The sequence below is a fragment of the Ciconia boyciana genome, chromosome 3, assembly GCF_034638445.1.
Source record: "Ciconia boyciana chromosome 3, ASM3463844v1, whole genome shotgun sequence".
Taxonomy (NCBI): domain Eukaryota; kingdom Metazoa; phylum Chordata; class Aves; order Ciconiiformes; family Ciconiidae; genus Ciconia; species Ciconia boyciana.
This window is the reverse complement of record NC_132936.1, coordinates 30,214,711-30,241,834: the sequence shown is the minus strand read 5'-3', so window position 1 is coordinate 30,241,834 and position 27,124 is coordinate 30,214,711. Positions and strand designations below refer to the sequence as shown.

At 37.5% G+C, this 27,124-nt stretch overlaps 1 protein-coding gene across 1 annotated transcript in view; it reads left to right on the top strand.

The window, feature by feature from the left end:
* EYS (eyes shut homolog) overlaps window positions 1-27,124 on the top strand; it is a 944,771-nt gene that overhangs the window by 899,595 nt on the left and 18,052 nt on the right. The window contains 4 exon segments of the mRNA XM_072855247.1: window positions 5,872-6,038; window positions 6,226-6,370; window positions 12,861-13,035; window positions 20,089-20,261. Coding sequence (XP_072711348.1) covers window positions 5,872-6,038; window positions 6,226-6,370; window positions 12,861-13,035; window positions 20,089-20,261 — 660 coding nt within the window.

Below are 27,124 nucleotides of genomic sequence, written 5' to 3'. Positions count from 1 at the left end.
CTTTTCATTTGCAAAGATCCTGTCAAATTTAGGTAGTGCAGCTCAGCTGATCAACTGTACTTCAATGTGCCATGATACCCTGGTACAGCACATGGACAAACGGCCACAAACTGATTTACTTAATTTATCAAGTTGATTATCCAAATTAGCCTAACAAATAAGTATTAAACCACTGTGAGTGTATTTAAACTCAAAACTTTGCTCTGCCTGTGTGTATGAATCAGACTTTGCTAAGTTGTTTTCCAAACTTCAGCAAAATACGGTCAGGCCTGGGGGATCCTGATAACTAACTGAACTGTATTCAACACTATTTTAACTGCATCCAGGTCTAACACCACTCATGCCTCATTTTACTCCCACGACAGTCACCATTCACTCCCAGGCAGCTTTTCCTTTCACTTCCTATCACAGTTCACTCCCAGAAAGTTTTTCCTTTCTCTTACTAATTATTTCTTGGTGTGGATGGACAAAATATTGTCTTTCTTTTTTTGGGTAGCCAAGTAGAAACGGTGTGTGGAGTTGACATTACCTAAAACATTTCCATCTAGTCATTCAGAAAGCAGGTCTCAGAAGCCAGTGTCCCCATCATTAAATTTTTATAACAATAATACATAGTTCTTTTGTAATACAAACACAAATGAATCATTAGAACATTCTTTTCAATGACAAGAATTAACTGTCACATACAGACAAGTTTTTGCAACCTTGGGAACTGAATTTCAAACTGTCAGTACAGAAATTGTAGGAAATGTAACCAAACAAAAATTATACCAATTTGTCCACTGTCTTTATTCAGGATAGAAAAAATGTGAATATGAAATGTAGAGCACCAATGGTGCAAAATAACCTAATTTTTTTTTTTCAGTTACAATAATCAAAAGAGAATACCAAAAAAATTTTTCTTAAAAATAAAACAGATACATTGCACTAAAGTCTACCTCAAAAAGGCCTGCCTGCAGGGTGTACCCTGTAATGTCAAAGTCCTTGTGAAGTGTAGGTCTTGCAACCATATTTAGCTGAACTGAGTAAAAAAATTCTTACTGGTGTCATTTTTATTAACCAGAATACTAGCATTCTGGGTTTATTATGCAGTTGTCAGGCAGAAATCTGGCTTTTTATTATTTTGCATATAATTATTTTTGTGAATGCTGCCGTATGGTAGTAATGCATTTCTGCAGCCCCATGTCAAATGATGGGTGGGCAGCAGAGCACCAGCTGACGGCAAGGCTGAGAAACAATGAGGCACCAGGTAAATTGCTGTGTAGCAGTTTTATCTATTTTCTCCTTAGTTTAAATGGTTGGGGAGACTGAGTAACCCCCGTTTTAATTACTAGAAAGCAGTATTTCTTACCAAGTGACCTTTGCTTATTTCACCGAGAGGAGATGCTGTTGTTCTAATAATTTACTTTTACCAAGTATCAAGCAATAATGCTCTCACCATGAGGAGCATGAGGTTTTCGCAGCCTGTGATCTTGCTGTAAATAAGTATTTTTAATATTCTGTTTACATTTTCCCCTTTCTCCATTTCAATCCTTTTCTCGTAGTTAGCATGCTCTTGCAGTACCCTACTTGACTCCCCTCCACCGTCATCTCTGCCTAAACCACGGACACTGATGTCATGGCTAAGCTGTTGTAACATACTATCAAATGTTGTCGCAGAGATGTATAACATCTTCTTCCTCTTACCCCCACAAAGCTTATAAATCAAAAGTCACCCTTGTTCTAATATCTCACTTAACTTAAAACCAAGCCTCTCATAGCAAACAGTACTCTCCATTTCCCCCGATCATAGTGGACACATCCTCTTCTTTAAGTCTCAGGGCCATGGCTGACCCCTGGCTTGGGTTGGAATACTTGAAAAACATCTCCTGTTCCCACAGGCCAGGACAAAAGTTGCCACTGTCTGTATGTGTACCGGGTGCAGGTGCTCAGTGCTGGCAGCCGGGGCTGCAGGGCGGCCTCTGTGAGGAGAGGCCAGGGCTGCTCCGTGCTGGACACAGCCAGTTCCAGCCGGCTCCAACCAACCCACCGCAGGGCACGGCTGAGCCCCCAGCCAAGGTGGTGGCACCTCAGGGAAAAAGTATTTAAGAAAAGGGAGAAAACACCACAGAGGGAGGAGGAGGGAACAAAAAAAGTGAGAAACAGCAGAGGGAACACAAGGTCAGAGGAGGAGGAGAAGAAGAAGAAGAAGAAGAAGAAGAAGAAGAAGAAGAAGAAGAAGAAGAAGAAGAAGAAGGGCGAAAAGGAGGAGCTCCATGCCACCTCCACAGAGGAGCAGATTACTGACGCTGCAGCCCATGGAGAACCCCATGCCAGAGCAGATGGCTGTTCCCTGAAGTAACTGCAGCCCACAGAGAGCCCACACTGGAGCAGAGGAAAGGTGTGAGGAAGAAGGAGCAGCAGAGAGGTACCACCATGTACTGACCACAGACCCCCAACCCCATGCACCACTTGCTGTTGGGGGGGAAGAGGAGTCCAAAGTGAAGGAGTGAAGTTGGACCTTAACATATGTTAAGCTTCTGCAAATAGTTGTTTGGTATTTATTTTATAAGTGGGAGTAATAATGTAAAAGCAAAAGCAAATCCACATGTATCACTTGCTCTGTGAATATTTAGATAGCAGTACTGCAAAAGTGTGGCAGCTTTTGTCTCCTGTTTCCAAAATAAGATTTTTCAAATTTTAGATCAGTTCAGGCTGAACACATGCTAACTACCATTGCTTTCAAACTGGAATAAACAAATCTGTCCTTTCCAAAAACTTAACTAGTTCTTTACTTACGAAAGAAGAGGAGGTAAATATGTGTATGTATAAGTACAGATGTGCTCATTATCAGACAGAAAAAAAGGAGGTCTGAAAGGAGAAAACCTATATTATTCACTTGACTAGAAATAAAGTATTTTCAGGAAATAGAAAAACAGTGAATAAAGGTCTTAAAACCAAAAGCACTAAAACACTGATGGTTTCAAAGAGCACACATCTAAGAAGAGGAAAGTGCTGCTGAGTGTGCTGTTCGCAACTCAAGCATGAGATTATTGATACATACCAAACATTTGCTCTCAGTGTAAATAATTTTTAAAGGATGTTTACTGTAGTCCTACATTGCAGGACACTTAAAACTGATATGTATAAAAGTGTGCTTTTTCAACAGCTGCAGGGTTTAAATATAAGGCAGTAAAAAATAGTTTAAAATACATAATTCCAAGTTTCATTTGCTGCCCTCTTGCAATAAAAAGGTACTGTGCTTGTTCTCCCCCAAAAAAACCCTTTCTTTTGAAGGTTTTCTGATGATGTTAGCATATATAGTCCTAAATGTAAAGAAATTATTTACTTCATATTTTCAAAGGAATTAGTTCTAAACTGAAAGTTTAAGAAGACTTCAGAGAATTAAAGCTGTTCTGTCCAGAGAAACTTCAGTAAAAAATACTCTAGAGCTAATAACAGATACAAAAGCAGAAAAAGCAGGAAATTTTTCCTCCCCAAAATCCATCTATTAGTATATACTCTACAAAATAACCACCGTTGGTTTTCATAGCTAAGATATTTAAGTCACTTAACTTACAACCTTGAAAGTGTAAAATGTTAAAACATTTGGGATCTGATTCTATTTGCAGTTATATTAGTGTAAGAAAAACTAAGTCAATAAAATTATGCCATTGTAAGGCTAATGCATAAGTAGAAATCAACCATTTTTGAATCCCTAAATAAGTGGATCAGAAATGAACAAAAAAACTGTGAATTTAAGATGGCCTAATTTCTTTGAAGCCTACTCCAGAGTCTGTTTTCCTTTGCATTCTTGGTACAGACAAGGAGTAAGGCAAAAGAATCAAAAAACAACAAAACAGTTAAAAGCTGTCTCATTTATGCAGACTATTAATTAACATTATCTTCACCATCAGGTCAATTTTGTAGAATGCTGACACTGTTGCATTTCTTTTATGTACTTCATTTCCAAGAAAGCCTTTTAAAAATTCAGACAGCATTTTAAATAACACTTTGTCTTTAATGTGCCTCCCCTAGTTTTTCAGGCCAAATCCCGTAAGTACATTGTGGACACTGCTGAAAACAGAAACTTTGGTAATGATTTAAAAAAATTGTTATTTACAGTTTGGAACTACTTCACTGGTAATGTGCCAATGTAACTGAAGGCAATGGGGTTTCTTTCAGTCATGAACAAATCATTGTAATAAAAATGAACAGTGTTTGTTTTCTATTCAACTGAATTTAACTGCACATTTTGTACAGAGGCTGTGTATTCAAATTCTTTGGAATAATCTTTTCTTTTTATATATATTCATGTTGCATCAAAATAGTAACTGTATATAAAAATCAAACTTCTGTATAGAAAAAGCAGAGTACTGTTCCCCACCCCCCGCATTGCTAATGCAGCATGTGAGATAAGGGGAATATGGCAGTTTTGGCCGTGAAACAGCAGTATGCAGAGCTTCAGTGGGAGGATGAGATATACATATCATTGCTTCTTGTGGGGAAAAGCCCACTTTATCTTTTGCAAATGAAACAAACTCCCCATGCACTTGGGGCAGGGGCATCAAGACACACGTTTGAAATGAGGGCCACTGTATGACACTGCAAGAACAAATAGGAAGAGACCTTCCCCAAAACAAATACAAAATGAGATAGCCTTATGAAAACAGAAGAAAATATCAAATAAAACACAGTTTACAGGCATGAAATTGAGCATTGAATTCCTTATTGAATTAACAGGACAGTTGTAAAAAGAAATTGATGGCTTTGAATTTCAGTTCAGGACATCCTAATCCATGACTGAGAACATTCTTCCCTTTTACCATTGTTTGTGTCTCGGTTCTTTTACCATACAAAGAGTATGTGCAAAAGAAAGGGTGGGGTTTGTAAAAAGAAACAAGTTGATCATGTTTTTTCTAACTAATGGTGGTTCCACTCTTGCCTACATGAAAAGAGGGATTGAATTCTCTTCAAAGATACCAGTGTAAAATTCTGTTTACTTGGATGACCAGGATGGGGTCCAGGAACTGAATTCTTACTCATAGGCTTTATAGCAGACTTAAAATCTTTCAAATGAGATTTTATAGTATAGTACCTGAAAAGCACAGACTACACTTATAGCATGTAGTCCTAAATGTAAAGAAATTAAGTGATCTACTGCAAATTTGCAAATGAATGAGCTCTAACCTAAAAGTTTAAGAAGACTTCAGAGAATTAAAGCATACAGCTGTTCTGACCAGAGAAACTTCAGTAACAAATACGCTAGAGCTGCCCTAATTAGGGGCAGCTGCAATAAAGTCTCCAGGCACTCTTAGGTCAAGGGCAGCTGACCAAGCTTGATAGAAACTGCTAGAGCTTCCTTAGGCCCATATCCCTGTTGCTCCTCTTACCTCACAGCAGCAGGTGCCCTCAAGTTTTGAGGCTGTTAAAGTACCTACCGTGAAAGCTGAAGGCATGCTGGAATAGAATTAAGTCATGGGCTATTCTCACATGCAACTTGGAATTTCAATTTGCTTTTTTTTAAGATTTTGGAGAAAGCTGATAATTTATTCATGTTGCAGGGGGAGGGAACAACAATGACTGCTAAATCCACCAGGCTCAACAGGTTTTGTGGATGTCACTAACCTACTCTTAGTGTGAAAAATAACTTCCTTCAAAAAGCCTATAAATATGTTCAAAATCTCTGCAGTTTCTATTTTAAATCCACAAGAATACTGGAAATACTATTACAAGTTAAACAGAGAATATTAAAAATAGATACAAAACTTAATACTTTCCTGGCTAAAATTTTCCTAAACTGATATATTTTCAGTGGATTTGGAGAATATTTTATGCATCAGTATTCACTCAATCCTGGAATAAGTAGTTATTCTATTTTTGTCTTTTCAGGTCTGAATGGAGATGATTTCTTGGAGTTAGGCCTCCGTAATGGCAGAGTAGTATATAGCTACAATCTAGGTTCTGGCACAGCAACAATTATTAGTAAACCACTTGATCTGACACTCAATATTCATGTCATCCATCTTGGCAGATATCTCCAAAAAGGCTGGCTGAAGGTAAGAAATTATTCCCTTTAGAAGGACAGCTTTTAGGTGAAAGTGTTCTTTTTTTTCCACATTTTATATGAAAAGTTTAAAAATTACTTTTGTGTTTCACTGTTAAGTTTGGAGGAGTGTCTTCATCAAGAGTTCCTAAATATGGTAAATTCCTTTGTTCTAACAAATATAAATGTTTCATTGAAAGGTGGATGATCAGAAGAATAAAACTGTCACTTCTCCTGGGAGACTGGTTGGGCTCAATGTCTTCAGTCAGTTTTATTTAGGAGGCTATCGCGAGTATACTCCAGAACTCCTACCAAAGGGATCCAGATTCAAGAACAGCTTTCAAGGTAAAGATTATACTGTTTTCAATACCTTTTAAAACATGCATTTGATTGTTTCAGTTGCCTATGAAATAAAGATCTAAAACCTCTGTCTTACAAGGAAACAAACTAGGATCTCCTTGGCTGAGATTCCTGTGGCTTTTTCATTATTTCACTACAATAACTAAGAAACATGATGCAAAGAGAGGCTTTGCTAAGTATTTTTAATACTTTCTGTTTCTGATAAAAATTGAAGTTTGCCATGATATAATTTCTTATTATCTGTCCCTGTTCTACAGCATCACTCCAAAAGGATTTCCTCTCTCTGCGGTAAGGTAGTTTAGATTCTTCTCCCAGCTAGCTCTGAACATTGTCACTGGCAGTGCTGGTTTGGGTAATAGTTTTCATGCTGAAAGCGTCTTTCTGATAGGACATCATGAAATCTGATTTTTTTTTTCCTGACATCATGATCTAGATCTCTAGACAGGACCAAAGTAATTCCTGTTAGGACTATTTCAGCTATTTATCTAACAGATAATAATTCCTACGTCAAAACTGATATTTGAAGCTCTATAGAAATCTTAATTCAACTCCTACCAGATCAGCAATGAAGCAAAGGATTTGTTCATAACACATCTTTATTTGCATTCCTTACTTCCATAGAAATAATGTGCTCAATATTTGTGAAGTAAACTTCAATTTATTTTTAGCACTGGAAAGCCTTTCAAATGAGATAAAAACATTTTGCCATAGCAGAGCAAAATGTGAGTTTTCAGTTATAAAATTGGGGGCACGTCATGAAAGGCAAGCGTAGCAATAAAATTCACTTTCATACACTAATACACTCCATTTCCACTAAGACCACGTAACTGCCTCTTTTCCAGCCATCACCTTACTTTTTCTTCTTACACAGAAACTTCCTCAAAATAAATTTCTTATCCTATAATCAACTTTTCACTCAGTCATATGAATTAACATTTCATCTGTCTCCGTCTTTTCAGGAAGTATGGATTGAATAGTTATACTTTTCATAGCTTCTTAACAGCTTGCAAATTGGCATATCATAAAACATAATGTTTACGCAGGTATTTTAATAGTGTGAATATTTGTGAAGTACTGCTGGCTTTTTTTATAGACATGTTAATGTTAGAGATAACCAACAGGAATCTTTGGTGCTTCACTTTAACCACAAACCTTTTGCCAGTTTTACAGGTTCCTCATGTTGGAACTGTATTGTGATGGCCAAATTTCTACAAATGCAGGATGAATATTCTTCTAAAAAATATTTCAAAGTTCATGTACTGTTACTTAGCATACTATTTATTGATTTTTCTTACTGTTTAAAAAGAAGTCTCTACCTCAAAATTTTGTCAAACATATAACACATAAACAGTTTTCTCTTTGTCCCTATCATTCACAGTATTAAGTCTACTATATTTTCTAATTCATTCCATGCTCCAGTTCCCAGCAGCAGCTTGTCTCTGTTCTCCAGAGCATATTGACTTTCAAGGAAGCTACACTTCCCTATGACCAATTTCCTATGACATTTTCTTATGTAGTCAGCATCTCATTTGTTCTTCTAGCTCAGAAATCTCCCCAGTTTCAGCTTTCAGGATCCTCAGGATCAGAAATAAACCTCCATAGCCCTTCTCCAGAGTGGAACTGCAATATCACTAACATAAAAGAAAATTTGGAACCATTTTACTTCAGCCAGTCTGCAGCTATAGGGAGCCCACAGAAGAACTCTGGAAGTGACAGTCAAGATAAATTTATCTAGCACATAGTTGATTAAATCACTCAAACTTTTGGAAAGCTGCTGTTGGCTGTTTTTAAAGACATGATTTATTAAAACCATTCTGCTTCTAATACCAGAGTGTATCTCTCCTTCTGTAAGCAGTCACTATTGGATCAAGAAACACTGAGGTCAGCGTTGCTGCTGCAGACTGTCCCCAGTGTCAGTGTGCAATCATTTATGATTTTTACTCTGTACAGCTACTGTTTCCTCCATTTCCTCCCTTACCTGCATGCCTTTAGCAGTTGTTCAAGTAATTTCCATGGAGGAGGATGGGGGAGGAAAGGAGAAATTTCCTCCTCCTTTCCATGGAGGAGGACGAAAAAAATGTCTTCAATAAACTGTAATTTAATAATCAAAAGATTGGGAATTTTAAGTTTAGAAAATCTGGGGATCAGCACCTACAGATTCTTTTGATAGGCTGAAGAATGTTTGATGGTACCTCGAGCAATTTAGAAAACTCCCTTCAGCCCCTGTGAGAAGCTGAAGAAACTAGTAAAGGTAGAGCTCAGATGAAGCAGCGAAGTTCATGTGGAGTTTGAGGTGCTCTGAACTTTGAGCTTCATCTGAATTTGTAGATCGCTGTGGGCTTACAGTAGCCTTTTGTAAACGGGAGCATGGTAGGATAGTTTACTTAAGTGTCCAGCTTTTCTTCATTGTACTATAACAGTGTAATTAAGGGACTTTTGAGAGTTTTCTGAGGTGTGTAGCAGAGCATACTGCAGCTGCCTTAAAAAATCAGTGTGGGTTTTAGGTAGCTGCAAGTCTTGTGGCCAAAGAGACCCAGCTGGCTCATTATGGACAATCTGAAATGGAGTATAAAACCAGCTGCCTCACGTTCACGTTTGCACAACTCAACACTATGACTCACCTACACAAAACGAGATAGAGAATTATTTGGAAAAAGCCAGAAGTCACAGCTGGATTTCCAGACCTCACATCTCTGAGACAGGCAGAGAGAAATCTAGTGTCAGGGAGAAAAAAAGAAGGAAAGTTCTTATGTTTCGTGCTCTGTGCTACCATGATGGCAGGATGCAGGCTCTAGCCACAGAAGCAATTGATGGAGAGCCAGGGCTTGTATCTAGAAATAAGTGAAGAGCAGAGAGGGAGGAGCAACTGACTATTCCTGTGGCCCTGTTCATAAATAGCATGAAGTATGGCTATAGAAGCAATCTGTTGTTTGACAGCAAATAGTGTTAAATGGAGGAGTAAAAAGGCAAAAGAAGCTCTTACCGTAAAGCTGAACTGTTGAGGAACCTCTTTTGCACTGAAAGAGGCACTTCTTCACATAAATGATTTTGCAAAGAAGTAAATAAAATTCCAGCTACTGCAGTCACTTTTTAAAATAAAGTAAACCCAGAACTCAGCTGAGTTCCAAATAGATACAAATATAGCCTTGTGGTCAAAGTTTATGTTCATAATAAGCTAGAATACATTGCAAGCCTGCCAGGGCAAAGACTACTTTTCTTTATGTTCCTGCATCACAGATGTCACAGAAGGAAAGTGACTTCTGAAGCAGTTTTTAATCAATGTTGCCTCTTGCATTGGAGTTCGGTATGATTCATACAGGCCCTCTGGGTGTTTGGGTCACAGCTCAGAGCAGCACTGGGTAGTCATTGTGGGGGCCATCTTCTCTTTAGACAAACACCCCACTACTCACAAGCAGTCAAGAAAAACAGGGAAAAAGCAAAGCACTTTAGGACAGGTAGAATTTTGGAAACGTGTAAATTCAGTACTGTATTCAGATAGACCACAGTTCATCTATGTGTCTATTTCTGTCAGTTCTCTTGCTGCATTTTTAGTACACCTGCTTGAAAATGCCTGCTTTGTGTATTTTTTAGTCAAATTAGTACCAAGTGCTTACAAGCAGGTAATGGAGACTAGTGAGAAATTTTTGAAAAAATTCTTTGTATGATAAGGATATATCTGAAAAAAAAGTAAAGCTGAGTAATGAAGTCATATTTTTTATTACAATCTCTGAAGTTTCCTTAATCCGTTATGGGTGGCTTTTTGGTGGTTTGTGAGCTCTGCTTGACTGGGGTGAAAGCTATAAATTAAACTGAGAGTTAAAAAAAGTCATTGACAGAAATCTCTAAGTGTGGTCTAAAGAGTCACTAGACAAAAGATTACAAACAAAAAGGTAGTATATCCTCTGTCTTGTTGCATCTGATTTCAGCTTACTTGCATCAAACTCTGATCTTCAGAATCAAACCAAGTTTAACTCACAAATTCAGAAACTTCTTTTGAGTTCCTCTTGCAAACTTGGCTGTGTCAGAAAGCCTCTCCAGTATTCAGAATAGTTGGCAGTCTGTCATTAAAAGAGGCCCAGAACTGACAGAGCAAAAGGAATTCAGGTCAGAAAGAAGGCACATTCATCAGCTGATCCCTCTGCAGAAGGTTGTATAGCGCTTGCTATGACAGGCTCAAATTGCTGTTCTGAGTCCTTCATCTGCATCCCACTAAGAATTAGAAGAAATAAGAAAATTAAATGAAAAATTCAGTTGAACTCATAAAGCTGAGCCAAAAAACTCTTGTATCTAATATATGCTTTGTTTACAAGTGCTTAAAAACTGTTTCTACCCTAGATCTGCTGCTGGTACAGTTAAACTAGTCATCAACACAAATGCCGGTTTATTTTCCATTATGACCTTACCAGTTCTTGGGTACTCACTGTGCTTTCCATTATTTACACAGAGCTCTGGGCTGCTTTTTCTTAGCACTCCAGCAAGACTCAGGAGAACAGAACATGCTTTATCTGCTACTGATAAACAGACGAAACATTAGTTAGGATTTACCAAGCATACGGTGGCCTAAAACCAACACTGTTAAAAGCAAAGAAGCAATAATATGAAGATTGCAAACAATCATCAAACTAGGTTATTTTTAAATTGCTTAATATGAGTTTTTGAATTACCAGTTATGTGTCAATATAAACAGAACTACAAACTGTGTGTAGTATGGAAAAAGCCTGCTTAAGAAAGCTACTTTTACTAACATTGTTCTAACTATAGTTAAAATAGTTATCTTGTTATAAATATTACTTATATTTTGTTCAAAAAAAATTATGTGATTTTAAAAAAGAATTCACAATTGGACATTCATTGTGTCTTTCAGGTGCAAGTCTTTTTTCTTTTGTGATTTCAGTGAATCGTGCAAAAACTCATATTAAGCGATTCTTTAAAAAAACAGTGTGGTGATTACTTGCAATCTCCATATCATAACCTTTCCCTGCTTTTATAATTAAGCAGAGAGCCTCTGGCATGCACTGCCGAATACCTACTATTCTCATGATTTCAAGCACTGTGGGAATTCACCATATCTCAGCTAAATTGTACAAATCAGGTTTAGAAAGGTATGAGCATTTCCAAGTACGTCACCGTACTGGTTTAACTAAAGTGGCTTAAAAACCTGATTTTTAGTGTAAAATTGTATATATTTATGTATAGATCTGGATGACATATCAAAAGTGCTTAAGGCTACCTTTAAATGTGACTCTAAGTCACTTAGATTTTCAGGTATATTTTGAAAAGTTACTTAGGGTTTGATGCAAAAAGATATAATACATGGCATAATCTTCAGCTTTGCAGTACATAAATAAGCACATGGATCTGGAAATGTGACTAAGAAATACTGATGAATTAAGTTAGACCCATAAGGCTAACCATCCTGTGCAGTCACTAGGAAGAGCAAACACTCTCCAAAGGGGCAATCCCCAGGAAGCCCACAGGCTAAGCAGGAGGTAGCAAGTAAGGAACATCTCTGCTTCACTCTGAAGCTTTGGCTCCTCTTTGCACTTGGGATACCAATGTCTTAGCAAATTAAAAGAATGTCAGGGCATAGATCCAGGCATTGGCACTCAATCATCTCTACAAATAAATTCTTACAATGGTCCCTGACAAATATTTGGTCTGTGACAACTATCAGTTTTCCAAACAATTCTTTGGTGTATTTAGGGACCATTTCCCAGTGGTAGTCTGGATGCAGCTATACTGTTCTGGAAAGTAATAAGAATTTGGTAATATAATCGTGGCTACAGTAGGTCACTTGCCTGCAGGACCAAGTAACAGGCCATGGAAGTGTTTACCTTACTAGTATAGATTAAAATTTTGAATTATTTTCTGAGATTAAGGGCCTGAAGGAGCAGCGTACACCTACTTTAAAATGTGATCATGTGCAACGTGATCTGTATGTACCAGGGACTGAAGCATTCACTTAAGAAGGGGAGAATCTGGGCCTTTCCCTGAAAGGGTCCTTTTCAGCCTAAGGAAATTCAAGTCCACATTCCCTGCCTGCATTCTATTAGTCAGTGTTCTCTGGATTCTTACATATTTTACATTAAGCAGACTTCTTGGTCTCTGTTCTCCTTTTTTCCTGGGTTTTTTTGACTGCTTTTATCTGATATAGATGCATTCCTGTCAGAGCATGTGTGTGTAAACACAAAATTGCACCTAGTCACTCCTTAGTCACTGACTTCGTATTCTGTCTGTTCCTTGAGAAATGACTTCTGTTGCTTTACCTATCATTAAATGAAGGAACTTACAATCATCCACTCATTTGCCTGAACCAAAAGTAGCCAGCATACCTTTAGCTCATGTGGATGGACAATCATCTACTGAAGACATTCTGGTAGAACCCATTCACTGAAGGTTGACACTGTCCTGTTGTTTGATTTGCTTTGACTTCTTGTATGTTTGAAACTGTTTATTTTTTCTTTCTACTTTTGAGGTTGCATTTTTGATGTTCAATTTCGCACCAGCATGAATCAAGAGTTTAAATCACCAGGGACTCCAGAAGGTCACCCGAATTCTGGTCGCAGTGTTGGACAATGTAAAGATTCCCCATGCAGTTTAATAAAATGCAGAAATGGTGGGAAGTGCATAGAAGGTGGCTCTACTGTTTAGTAAGTATAATTTTTTTGTAGACTACAGCATAGACTGATCTCTAGACTAATAACTGTGGTAATTTAGTGTTTTGATAACAGAAGTCTCCAGGAGCCTATCATCTTATTAGAAAGAAAGAAAACTGCTGAAGGGTTCATTCAGTTACACAGAGAATTTTAATCTTACATTAATAAAATCAAAACTAAAATATTAAAATTATGTTAGAACACTTCCTGGGGAACTTTTTAAAGAAATTCCATGGACTGGTTCTGCTCCACTGAAGTCACTGGCATCTAGACTTACTACAAAATGCATGGGAAGAACTAGATGTTTAGGAAAGACTTTTTTTTTAAAATAAGTGAGCAGCCTAGCTAGCAGAGAACAAATAGCAAAGAGGAGAGCTTAACCATCTTAATGTCTGAACATGGCTGATGGGACAAAAACAGGTGACTTCTGTTTCCTGAAAATTGGTATTCTCATCTAAGAACCCCTTTCTGGAGTAAACTACTGATTGCCCAACATCAGAAAGGTCTGAGCCAGTCTAAATCCTTAGGAGTCCCTTACCTAGCACCTGTGCATCCTTCTCTCCTGCTCAGTGTCTCCCTAATACACACAGTTCTCTGTGCCTCCAGTTGTGATTTCTGTTGATAGTTTCCTGACTCTCAAATGCACCTTCCCTGGTCACTCTTCATGCCATTCTCAATTGTTCACTCACTGTTGCCTTTCCAAATCTGCTGGCTGGCCTGCTCATGTAAGACCTTCTTAATCCATTTCAAACAAAACAAGGTATATTAGTAAGGATCTCATGTTAAAATTGTTTGAACTACATCAGTTCATCATAGAAGCTGCTCACCTGGCTGATCTGTGGGATAATAAATGGTGGTGAGGACAGCTGGCCCAGAAGACAAGGCTATGGTCTTTCATGCCTTATCAGGAAGTGTAGCTGGATTTAGTGTCCAAACTGGAAGGCATACAAGAAGGAAGTACATTTGCAGTTCTAAATTGCTGTTGTGTGTGAACACTTCCATTGTAATAAATCTTGTTTTCAAACACTTTGTAACTCAGCTGTAAAACCTTTGCTGAGGAGCGCTTTTGATTTTAAAAGTATCTGCCAAGATTAATTATACTTGCTTCCCTTCGTGCTTTTGCATGTGTTCATTTATTTACATGTATTTGCATAATTTTTTTAAAAAGAGAAAAGTGCTGATTTAAAACATCTGAAGATGACTGACTGAAAATCACTGACTGAAAAAACTGCAGACAGCAAGACAGAGAAGAAGAAAAAGACAGGCTTTGCACTGTGGAGCCTCTGTGTATGATTATTCTTCAAAACAACAGAGACCTGTACTTCTGTGTGCTACAAAGAAAAGAGTTTGCATACCTGTCAAGCTAAAAACAATCTACTGTGTGTTAGGGAGAGGATTATATGGTAATTGGTTTTGCTGCCCCTGAGACAAATCTTCATCTGTAAGAAAACCTGTACAAAACTAATGCTTCTAAAGCTAGTAAGGCTGTACTAAAATTTGGTAAATTCACACCTGAGATGCAGCAAGCAGTTCCCTCCCCATTCCCCTTACAAGCATACTTATATTGTCTTAAATATAGTAATGAAGGAAATGCTTTGAAAGATATAATTTGGGATTGCTTTCCAATTGTTGTCCCAACTATTGCACTTTGCAGGATCCTTCCAGAACTGTTAAACCCTTAACATTCAGAGTGTTTGATCTTTCTGAGGAACAAGAAAGGAGAATGGCACTCTTTTCACTTATGAGCATATTAGAAGAGATACAAAACCAAAACTGCAAGAAAAAAAATATCAGAAATATGGGCCAAAGTATGCCACTCCCATTTGCCCACCTACACCACCCAGAATCCTTGCTTCACCAATTTACCCAGCAGTACGAAGTCATCTTCATGTCTAAGGTACACAGAGCCACCACCAGCAAGTTCTAGAGAACATTTGGAAAGCACGTGGCAGGCTACAGTGGCAGCTGGTGACCTAGCTACATTGGAAGCTTGATATTCTAGGCAAAGTTCTTTTTCATCATTATAGTTTCATAATTTGTATTCCAGATTTGTTTAGGGACTGTTATAAAAGGGGGGGGGGAGTAATTTGTTTTTTCTGGGTTTTGATTGTTTTTTTTTAATTTGTAGTGACCTACTACTGAGTTATATTCCTCTCCTCATATTTCAGGACAGCTAGGTCTTCACAGACTATGTATATATGCATGCATGTACCAGTAATGGCTACTTTTTCCTCTCACAAAGTGAAATATTGCCAAAGAGGTGTGGATGTAGCATGTATATCATTTTTGTCAATGTATAGTAGCTGTCAATACCGTCTCACATTTTCTCAGAGGGAACTTCTTTCTGTTTTCAAATAATCTGGTTCCTTTGAAGAGCAGAGTCCTTCAGGGAACTGGATTTGTGTTCAAATTTTTTTTCTCCTGAAATGAGATCTCTCCAGAGGTTTATGTTGCTGTTTTGAGCTATTTTTATGTCTTGCTTTCACCACCCTGCCAGAAAGTGTGCAGTGCCATTAAGCTGTAGATTCAGTTGCTATAGGGATAATGCTTTGATTTAAATAGAAGCAGAAATATACAGCATTAAACTTTACATTCTGGCCAGCAACAGAGCACAACGACTATGTTTTAACATAATAAAGAGAAAATATTTTATTATTAAAATGAAGAATTTTATGTTCAAGGGACAATAATATCCTCCATTATTTATGGCACAGAATCATACACAATAGAAATTACAAATAACAAGATTGTCTATGATGTGTTATGGCTATTGTTTGTTGCTGAAGTAAAAGAAAAAGTATGTCTTTTGTGCACTTTGAACAGAACATCAGACATAATGGGCAGGATTCAGTTTGCTAAATGTAAGCATGTAGTGTCACTTTAGATACCCCTGGGTAGACCATTTGGCCTTCAGCTGCTGCTTCAGAAGAGCTTAGGACTCGCATAAGTCTTCTGTCATATCTCCAAGCCTCATGTGGATTTCTCAGTACTCTGTAGCTTTCAAATAGCACTAGCCACTTAGGTTTAGGAAATTAAATCATACCCCTATATGATAGAGGGATGCCCCATAAAATGAGCTGCTGTAGTTTCATTATTAGGTTAGATTCGATTAGAACCAATTTTCAGTGCAAGGATGGAACCAATATTTAATGCAAGGACATACTTTTATAGTTTGTAAGGGAAACTCTATTTAATTGTTGTGGTTTAGATCAATAGAAGTTTCTACTTTTGGGGGTGGATTTGCTATCTAAAAATTGTCATCCAATTTGGCTTAGTTAATAGGACACTTTTGCAACATTCCATTGTTCTCTTTATTTAAATATAGTTAATTTCCTTCCAATCTTAATTTTTTCAGACTCCATTTTTACCTTCTAGTCTGAAGATAGACTGTTTTTCATTAATGCTCTAGTTTTCTACTGCCTGAATTTAAAGCCACTTTTATTTAGAGATCTCCTCCTTTGCTCAGCATCTTTTGGTTCCAATACAATACAGATTTAAGAACTATATCTAGAAATCTGCAGCAGTTTAGGTAGCGTGATGTGGCCAATATGGGCCATTATGAGTTTGAGGTGTCCTGCAGTATCTGAGATACCCATATGATGTTGACAAATGTGACAGTTCCTTCTGGAATAGTAGTTGGAGTCCAGATGAGATACCCCAGGGAGTTTCAGAGAGCACTAAACATCTGCCTGGTCTCAGTTGGCCTAACTAATTAGGTAAATTAATTGAGCCTCTGATCTCCATTGAGTATATGCCCATCTTACACCTAAACTCAGGTGTCTGAATTTGCAGGGCTGAATCCCTCCTTTACTGCTACAAGATTACTTGCTTGATTTGACACCACATTTGCCTAACTATAGGAAGTTGCAGGTTTGTTAGCATTGAGCATGACATTTTAAACATGATATTTTTTACATTTAATGTAAGAATGCTCTTGGTTTAGTTTAGGAAACCACAGTGGATATAAGCAAACTTTCCAATTCCTTCACAAAAATCCTTTAGGACCTTTAAGTATTTCCCTGTAAGGTTCAAGAAATGCTTCTGGTTTGATTAGGATTTTGTGTAGTAACATACAGACGTAGTGCTTACATAGTTTATAAAAGGAAATTACTTTTCATATTTTTTTTAAATGTTGCCTGAAATTTTGTATAATAAATTTCAGGATTTGGTCCGTAGTCAACAGTGACATAAACGTGTTGTCCTTCCTTATGCAGAAACTGTGTTACTTATTTGAGAGCTGTTTGGCTTTGGTAAGGGACTTTGAGCCTGGAAAGCCATTCTGTGAATGCTGCTTGAGCCTGGAAAGCCATTCTGTGAATGCCACATGACACTGTTAAGCATTTGACAAGAAACAAACAAGAAAGAGAAAAAGACATTAAATTAAACCATACTTTAACTTCCTAAATACAAAGATTACAGAACTTGAAGTGGTATCTGAAATTTCCAGAACTGAAATTAATTTTTTTGTTGTATTTTTCTGGGAGCTGTGAATTTGAGAGCTCTTGCTTCCTGAACTGGCTGACTTTGCCATGTATATGCTGTGAAGTGCACCCTATTAAGAGTCCTTTGCAAAACTAGGGGATTCAAAATTATCCAGTTTCCCCTCAGACACCTGATCAAAGTTGTATATGAAAGCCTTCCTAACCTTTCTCCGCCTAAAAATATGCTATAGAAAACATAAGAGATATCTTGGCAATTGCTCTTGAGAAACTCAAAAGCTGGAGTATAGAAGAATCAATTTAATCCATGTTTGTCAAAAATCCTAAAAATAGGAAAGTATCGTGCAGTGAGATTTAGCTCCTAAGACACATAAACTTAGAGTGTCTCCAGGTGAGCTAAATGTGTAAGATCCTATCACAGACAGGGGAGGAGGTCCAGGCCTTTCCACTTGTCTGAACATTGGCATTCTAATGGCACAGATCCTGAGATACCTGTCCTGTTCTTCATAGGGTGTCCAGAAGAGCAGAAGTCTTCTGCAGTTCTTCTGTCTTATCTGCTAGTTTCACACAGATGTCTCAGATACACCATGGCATGGCAGATGGCACTAAATGCCTGTGTTGAGGCAATTGAATGCAGCACCTCGTCATTAGAGTCATGCATGTATTGGTTTGTACTGGATAGTGCTCCAGTACCCCTGACTGTTTCAGATGGATCACCATTGATTAGCATATGAGCTCAGGCACCTACTTGAGGATCCCATTGCCTAAACTTGAGCATTCAGTGGTCTCTGTCAGAATCTTGCCTCCCTGGTCTCAAGCTGCCTCTCTCGCATACCTCTAGGATGGCAACTGGAGGCCATCTGGGCACCTAGCGTAACATAAAATTAGGTGTCTTGATCTCAGAATGAATCTCACCTCTTATATCTAAAAAAATTCAAGGAGTGTCTGGATGATGCTCTTCGTCATATGATTTAGTTTTAGGTAGTCCTGCAAGGAGCAGGGGGTTGGACTCGACGATTCTTATTGGGTCCCTTCCAACTTGAGATATTCTGTGATTCTAAATGGGTCTTTAAATCCCTGAGAATCAAGGCACTGGTGATGTTGCAAGCCACTGGGTTCTCCTGGTCTGGAAAAACAACAAGGAACCACAACCAAGAACATATAGAGAAAACTAGACTAGCATGGCAGGCCACATGATGGAAAGGATTTGAAATGCTGCTTCTTCCCTTATCTCTCTAAAGATTAGGACATTTTGGATCTAAACTTCTCAACCCCAGTCCAACTTGCTTAGGAGTGTTCAGCAGAAGAGGTTGCATTTGTTCATAGACCTTTGCCACTGTATGCCACAGCAAATATGTTCAGCTCTGTGAAAATAATTTTCAATTCATTTAAAAACCTAACTTATGTTAGGTTTTAAAAGACGAGAATGAAAAGAAACTTAAACAGACATATGCAGATGCAAGCAAGGGAAAGGGGAAGAACCTTTGTGTATGCTGCCCAACAGCAGTAGCTTCAGCTCCAAACACCCTGCTTCACCCCACAAGAAATGGACATTTCTGTTTGCCAGTGAGGAAGTTAAATTATTTCCCCTTCTCAGTAGCTTTCATGCATCAAAGCATAACATTTATAGCTAAGACAGAAAGCATTCTGATGCTGACTTTGATGAATTGAGGTGCTTTTGCTTTTGCAAGGTCCAGTCCTCTTTTTCCCTTCATTCCAAATAGCTGTTTATCACTCTGAAGGGCTTGTTGGCTGGGCTTTGTTTACATGTTGTTTTCTGATCTGAAGGTTTGGTGAAACAGCAGAGTTTCACAGACTCCTCATTATGCTTTGCCCAGAAACAGTGGGCTGATTAATGGAGAAAGTGTAGCTCAGTTAGTTTGAAGAAAAATTCAAGATTTTGCACATATACAAAAAGACAGGGGCTAGGAATCAATGAAAATATATGAGATTTCATTCTTAGTCTTGAGAGAGAAAACTTCCAGGGAAAAATCAATAAGTGCTTTTACTCAGGGGAACAATATTTTTATCATAAAGTGTCGCTAAATTCTAAAATACAAATAGGTCTAACATATTTCAACTATTTTGCAACTTTTTCTTTTTAGTAAGGAGGGCATTTTTAACATCAATTCCAAGTGTATTCTGTATTTAACAATTTCTATAGAATTCATACTAATTTTAAATTTACAGGTTAGTGTGAATTTTTTTGTTATATTCTCCTGGCCTGGATGAAAGAAAGGCATAAACAGTAGTGGACACTAACAAGTCTAATGATTCAATCAGTTTAGACAATTTGCTTGTGGCATAGATTTACAATCATGGATACACAACACTCAGATTTATTTTTTTTTGTGGATGCTAATATTTTAATGCTAAGATTCAAAATAAAAAGTTTCCTATTAAGTACATTTTTTTTTTACAATAAAATAAACATTTCAAAAAGTTAAATGAGAAACTTTGTTCCTACACTTTTCTTGTAGCCATTTTGGATCACATGACTAAATATAGGTATCCAAACTTGAAAATCTTGATTACATTGCTGTTGACATGTTGATTTCTTTTGGTAATAATGTTGCATTCTTTCCTTTCACTTACTTACCCACCGTAGCTGCGAATGCCTCACTGGATGGAAAGGTGCATTTTGCACAGAAACAGTGTCAGTCTGTGAACCAGAGCACGATCCTCCACATCTGTGTAAGCAAGGCAGTACCTGTGTGCCGCTGCCTAACGGCTACATGTGTCACTGTCCTCTTGGAACAACCGGTACCTATTGTGAACAAGGTATGTCAAATGGATAGTACACTGTACATGCAGTTATGTAATAATGGCCAGGTGGAAAAACACAGTATTTTGTAATATATCAATGAAATGTGACATAGAGACACAAAGCACAAAATAGATTTTATTTAAGAAAGTGGTGCTTCTTTCTGTTAGAAAAATCAAGTCATTTAAAGCTACAAAGTGTTAGATACTGTTTTCTGACTCTGCTTATTTTTAACACCATTTGTTCCTTCATTTTTTGCAAATCATTCAACCAAATTCACGGGCAGCACAGCATTGTCAGATACCAAGGGGACAGGAAGCATTGCAGAGCAGCATTATAGTGCTTATTTCAATTCCCAAGCTCACCATAATGAAGTATGTTGAGAAATACACTTAAGAGCTCAGTAGTACACTTCTGAGTACACTTCAGAAGTAGGAAGCATCTGGGACCTTATCCAATTTCTGCTGACACTAATGGAGAGGTTCCTGTTGACTTCACCAGCTGTTGGGTAGGGATGCACTGAGAATGATGATAAAAGATGTAAACATCACTGTAATAATCTTCAAGTGTCTACTCTCCCTGGCTTCCTTCCAACATGTCACCCTCAAAATATGTCCTCAGTTTGCCGGTTTTGCATTTCTTACCCTCATGCATAGGAATGCTTTATCAGTCTGTTTTCTTGTCTGAGAGATTGCACAAATGAATATTCAACAATGTGGGTACACAGGTGCTACAAGCTCAGGGACTTTTCTTGTAAGTGTCTGAAGCGCTTCTGTGTGCAAGGGGTGTAGTACAGTCCACACTATATTCTGCAGCTCTTAGATTCAAGTTAATATTGTACAAGCTTATGTTTTTCCTTTGAGAAACTCTCTTTACATCTTTTGGAGAACTCCAGTTACTGTTAAGTAGCTCCCATTTCAAACTGCCGGCCAAGGTCCAGCCTCCCTTGTTGTGCCTACAGAGCGAGTTTCAAGCACAAAACTGACAAGCTGAACTGCATTTGACCTGATTTGCAGTCCTCACCCTATAGATGGATACAGTTTTAAAATCCCATTACAGAAAGCACTTGCTATTGGTAGGCTCAAATCAAAGAGACTATAGCTTCTGGAAAGTCATTGTTAAATTCTTTATTCCATGTAAGAACGCGCTTGCTCTATTGCCTCTGCTGCAACAGCTTTTCAGGGCTCTTTATAAGAAGTTTTTCAACTTTGAATTGTCATTTCAAGTGAGGTTTTCAAAAGTAATGCCATCTGGATTCAGGACACTGATCAACAGGACGTGCTGTACGTAAAAGCAGGTAATTAATCAAGTAAACACTCCTGTGTTCTGGTTTCAGAATAGATTTGGATCTTCTTGTGATGGCCACTATTACCACTACAAATAGCTTATATCTGAGCAACAGAAAATTGTATTTCTTGTAGATTGTCATCCTTTTAGTAATTCTTCCACCTGGTAAACACATTAGAGGGTTCCTCTCTGTTTTATTTAAAAGCTTTCTTTTTATGAGTAGGGAGTATGGGTCCTGACCAAACTCTTTGCCCTGCATTTCACCTTACTCTGGCAGAATAATGAATTATCATGAGATTTTTCAAAGCGCAGTTTGCACTTTTAGTGGATGGCAAATTGCTAAAAAACAGCTGCTTATCAAGATTGAATATCTCATCTCTGGATTGATGGTGGTTATTGGAGCCAAAAGAAAAAGAGACAGAGAGCAATGAACAGCCCAAGGGACCAGGAGAGAACAAAGGGAAATTAAATGATGGAGACTAATGAATGTGCAAGAAAGAAGGAAAAAAGTGTGAGAAAAAGACAGAAGAGATTTATGAGGCAAAAAGGCAGAGGAGAATAACAAAGAGTAAGAACAAATAGGGCTTTACCAAATAATAGCAACTGGTAAATACAGTACAACAGTATGGATTGCACGAGAACAGGTCAGGTGAAGTGAGGAAATGGGGCAGTAGGGGTAGAACCACAATAATAAAGAAGAGTACTCTGACCACAAATGTTAAGGGTACTTAAACATAAACTGACAATAATCAAGCACTAACTTGCCTAGCAAACAGTAAAAATGTTTGTGGTTCTTTCTGAACTATGTACAAGAGAGATGAAAGCATATGTGCAGATGAGGACATAACTGTTCTTAAAGAGTAACATGATGTGTTCTGCTTAGAGCAGTGACTCAGACCACCAAGGATGCAATGACTGTCAGCACAGAAATATGGTATGTTATGGTTAAGGTTTAGAAGTCAGAACTGCACTAACAAGTGTTCAGTAGTTGGAAAACTAAGTTAGAACAAGAGTAAAACCAGGGAGAGCAAGATCAGTTAAAGAACATAGTTTTAACAGCTCATATGGCCTGAAATTCGCGGTGCCTACTTCGTCCACTCTCACAATGCTCATTGCCAAAGTGTAAATACTGAGCAATATTCTCAGGAGGTTGCAGTAAGATGTGTATTAAATTGTGTATTTTAGAGGAAATTAGAAGAAATCAACCTCCGTGATGAAGAGAGGGTAGCAGTGTCAATTACTCTGCATTTCCTATAGGCTGTACATGATCAATTAATATTCAGCAAGGATTACACAGATATTTTTTGGTCTGACACTCAGAGCAAATATTTCATTGCATATTTCAACCTGCCAAAGCAAGTGCCAGGACTTGCTTTTCTAGGAGAAAGATCAAGAGGTTTAGCAGGTAGGCAGCACACTGGTGACTGAAGTGCAGTACGAAGATGCCTATGAAATTTAAGACCTACTTTGGAAAGGCAAGCATCCATAAGGAGCACTAGGAAGAGAGGAGAGGGCTAGAAATTGGATCTGAATGGGTCCAAGCCTTGTCAGGCAAGGCAGATACATTGTCAGGCAATACATTAATTCTAGAATAATTTAAAGCGCCACTTCTTGGGTGTCCTGTGTTGTCCGAACCCATTAACGCTTATAAGGCAGGATGGTTCTTCAAGTGTGTTAGATTTCTAAAGGTAACACTGATGTAAACAAACAAAAAATGATTAATTTATACTGCCAGAAATAAAAGTGGTGTAATGAAATGGGAAGGAAATGGAAAATTCATGCAGGAGTCTTTTTTACTTAGTGTTAACATTGCCGTTCAGACTCAGACCACTTCTAAGACTGTTCATGACACACAAAGCAACAGATAATTCTGTTCCACTGGTTTGAAAAGGTCACAACTGTAACAGTAACACAGGAAAACCAGCCCAAATCCTGAAGTGCGTAAATGGCAATCAAACATTGCCAAGATCTGGCACAGTGTTAATTCTTAGTTAGCACTCCCTTAACCACAATGATTAGGAATATGGGGGAAGTAGTTTATCTACATTTATTTTTTTTTAAAGTTGTTATGTTTTCCAGGACACCAACATATGATGTTAACAAAATCTTTTGTTCATTTGACTTAAAGTTTGCAACTGAAGTACTAGACAATTGTAAATTGTCTTCTGATTAAGAAGTGAAGCACAACATTCAAAACCAACAAGAGGCTCCAGCTCCCAGCACTTTGTCTGGGAGAGTCTACTGCATGGCTTTGAGCACCAAATTCCAGCTTATTTCATTTGGCCCAATGAGTTCCTTTGTAATTAGATATCTCAAAGAGTTTCTGAAGAGGGAGAAATCTCTAAGGACCTGGTTGTTTCAGCTCTCCTGCAAGTATACAGTAGACCTACTGGCTTCAGTGTGATTACTACTGTGAGAAAAAGTGGCCAAGATCGAGTGTCAAGGATGATTCTTCCTGGGGAAGAAGCAACAGTCTAAAACCCTTTAGCTGCAGATAGTTTGATTTATAGGACATCATTATTATATATGTGAACACAATATCTTTTTCATAACTAGTAATTATTAGGAGATATTAACATTAAAAATACAGACATGTTATCCGTAATGACTGTCTGCAATTATATTCTAATCTCTACTAAATTGTATCTCAGCAGCTTATTCCTCTTATAAGAACAGTGTCCCTGTATGAGGCCAGTAATCCTGTCTCTAACAGTGGCCAATAATGAAGGTTTAGAGAAAAGTTTAACCCAGTAACTGTATATGACATCTCCCTGAAGTAATCTTCTAGCATCCAAACATTTGTGGCATATCTTTATTTTCTTGTCATTTGTTCTAGTGGATTAAATCAAGTCTTTCATCTTGACATAAACAGTATCACTTAAGGCAGTGGAAAACTTGAGCAAAAATAAATTTGGAGTCAATTAAGTTCCTCTGACATTCTGTTAAGCATTGAGATATATTTCCACATAAGCTAGAATTCCTCTAGATACTAAGCATATGAAATTTATGTCCTAGATAATTTACTCGATTTTGCAGGGTAATGAAGAAGACCTATAATTTCAGATTAGTTAATTGTGAGATTTCGAAGACCTGATAATATTCTTATTTAAGGGGACAGCACTGTAATATTTGAGAGATTCTATAGATGGCAGTATTGGAGAAGAATTGCCAGTAGCTAAAATAAGCACGGTTTTCATCACAATATTTTTATAAAATTTAAATTATTCAAAAGTTTTCTTCTTTAGCAGTATTAGTTCATGCTTTCATAAAATCTATTAAAATAATTTTTCTTGACTTCAAGGCATCATAACAGAATGCTACTGCCCTTTTCACAAAGAAATAAGTTAATAAGTAGATTTCTTCAACTATATATTAGTCTCTGAATTCCATAGCTACAAATACTGCCTGTCAACGTACAGCTCTTGAAGAAAGCAAAGCAAATGTAAAGAGCTTTTCATTGTTCTATCCTCAATTTAATGAACTACTTGTCAAGCAATAAAGCCATTTCCTTGATGAACAAATGGCAAACAACTTCCTTTGGCCATGTTTATCAGCTCAAGTCAACTTTCTAGATATTATTCTGATGTCAAATTCCATTATTCTGATACAAAAATACAGCAAAATTTTGAAAATACCTGATAACCTGACAGAAAAGAAAAAAAAGTAACTACAGTTCCATAACTATTTAATCCATCTTCATAGTCATGATGGATGAATGAATGAAAAATGGAAGAAACTGATGTTTGGAATAATTTTTACTGTAAAGACATTTTTCTTTCTACATAGTCTAGAACATTACTTGACATATTTTGACTGCTATTGTAAGACAAATTAATTCACAGTGTGATTTAGCTCAAGACTTTCACATGACCAGACACCTTATGTACAAACATTCAAGCACACATACATGTATGCATGCATATGTTGGATTTATCTGACAATGCAGTTAGACTTGCTGGCTTAATGCACAAACTGTTTCATAGTTATTATTTGGAAACTTTTGTTCCTATGTTTAACCATTTAAAGGACAACTGCAGGCATTTACTTATTAGCTTGTTGGTTTGAGTCACAGTGACGATTGTGTTCTTAGTCATTTAAGCAACACTGGTCCCATCAAGCTTTCTGTTTCCACTATTATTTTTTGAAACCTTGTGGAAACATGAGAAAATCTTTAAATAGTAGCTATAGCACTCATATCCTATAAGGATAAAAGGTGCTGTTAAAGTTTTACCTGAAAAGCAATCCAAACTTTCAGATTTATCAGTAGCAGTCCAGTAAACTTAATATTCATGATAGGCACAAGAAAGTATGCATTTGTAATATTTCTCTGTATAATTTAAAATGTCAAGTAGAATGAGTGGCCTACTTAAATATATGCCATGGATTAGTTGTATATAAACTCAAGTGGAAGTCATGCATGACAAAATGAAGGCATTGATATGCAGTACAACAGTAATGCCCTCCATACCAAGTCAGCCATGAGTGATGTGATGTCCCAACAAAAATTCAATCATGCACTTATCATTCCCTCCAGTGAGTTACCCAATTGAATAAGAACAAGACACAGCCAGCTAACTAACGCTTAGCAGGATGGCTCTGGAAGTATTTTCAGACTTCCTCTATGAGCACGAATGATTTGCTGAAAATATGCTAGTCACCTTACTTTATGAAGATGTTCAGAGTTAGAAACTGTGTCAAGGGTAGGAACTGGTTTTAAAGGCAAGGCACCTAGATTTAAATATGTACATGTGAGTTCAATATGTAAGTTCCCATTATGGTTAATGAACATCTAGTCAATAGAGTCAGTGAAGCTATTTAGCTGATAAGCAGCTTTTCTAAATGTAGATGGTTAGTGCTGTTTGAAATGCCCTGGCATTCCAACTTGTATCCAAAAGCATCCAGACAGGGTTCACAGATATGGCACAGGACCTGTTGGACACCTGTGCCTTTCTGGAATGGCACACGAAGGTAAAGCAATACAGGTTGTGAAAAAATAACAGTAGGTACCTACATTTAGGAAATTAAATAGAGCCTTGGAGGAGGCTACTTCAGGATAAGGCGAATCTCTTTCTAGATCTGTTGACTGTGTTGCATAGTGATGCTGTTCATTTGCCTGAAAATAGGACCTGGTTACATGCGGCCATATATCCCTCACAGCTTCCAGCTGCCAACTGCAGCACGTCCTGTGTTTGCTCTTATACCAGCCAGGCCCATGTGGATGGCCTGGATATGCTAAAGCATCTCAGTGGCAAGTGACAAATGTGTGCAAGCAACTGAATCCTGTCTTATGTCATAGTTGACCATAATGGGTATTTTCATGCCTATAGATAATATGTGTAGACAGCTAAATGTAAGCATCTTAATGCCAAAATTAATCCCTCCAATTTTATAGTAATCTATTTCCCTGACTTAATTATTCTTATAAACACTATGCAGAATACCAGCTTTCTTACAGTCCAGTCCTCCTCAAAGCATGCTTGCACTGTTGTCAGACTGAATCCAGTCCAAGATATGACTAAGTGAAGATCTCAGTTGGAAACTAGATTGACAAAGTTTTAGATACTTAATTCTTTACTAATTGCTTTATCAGGCT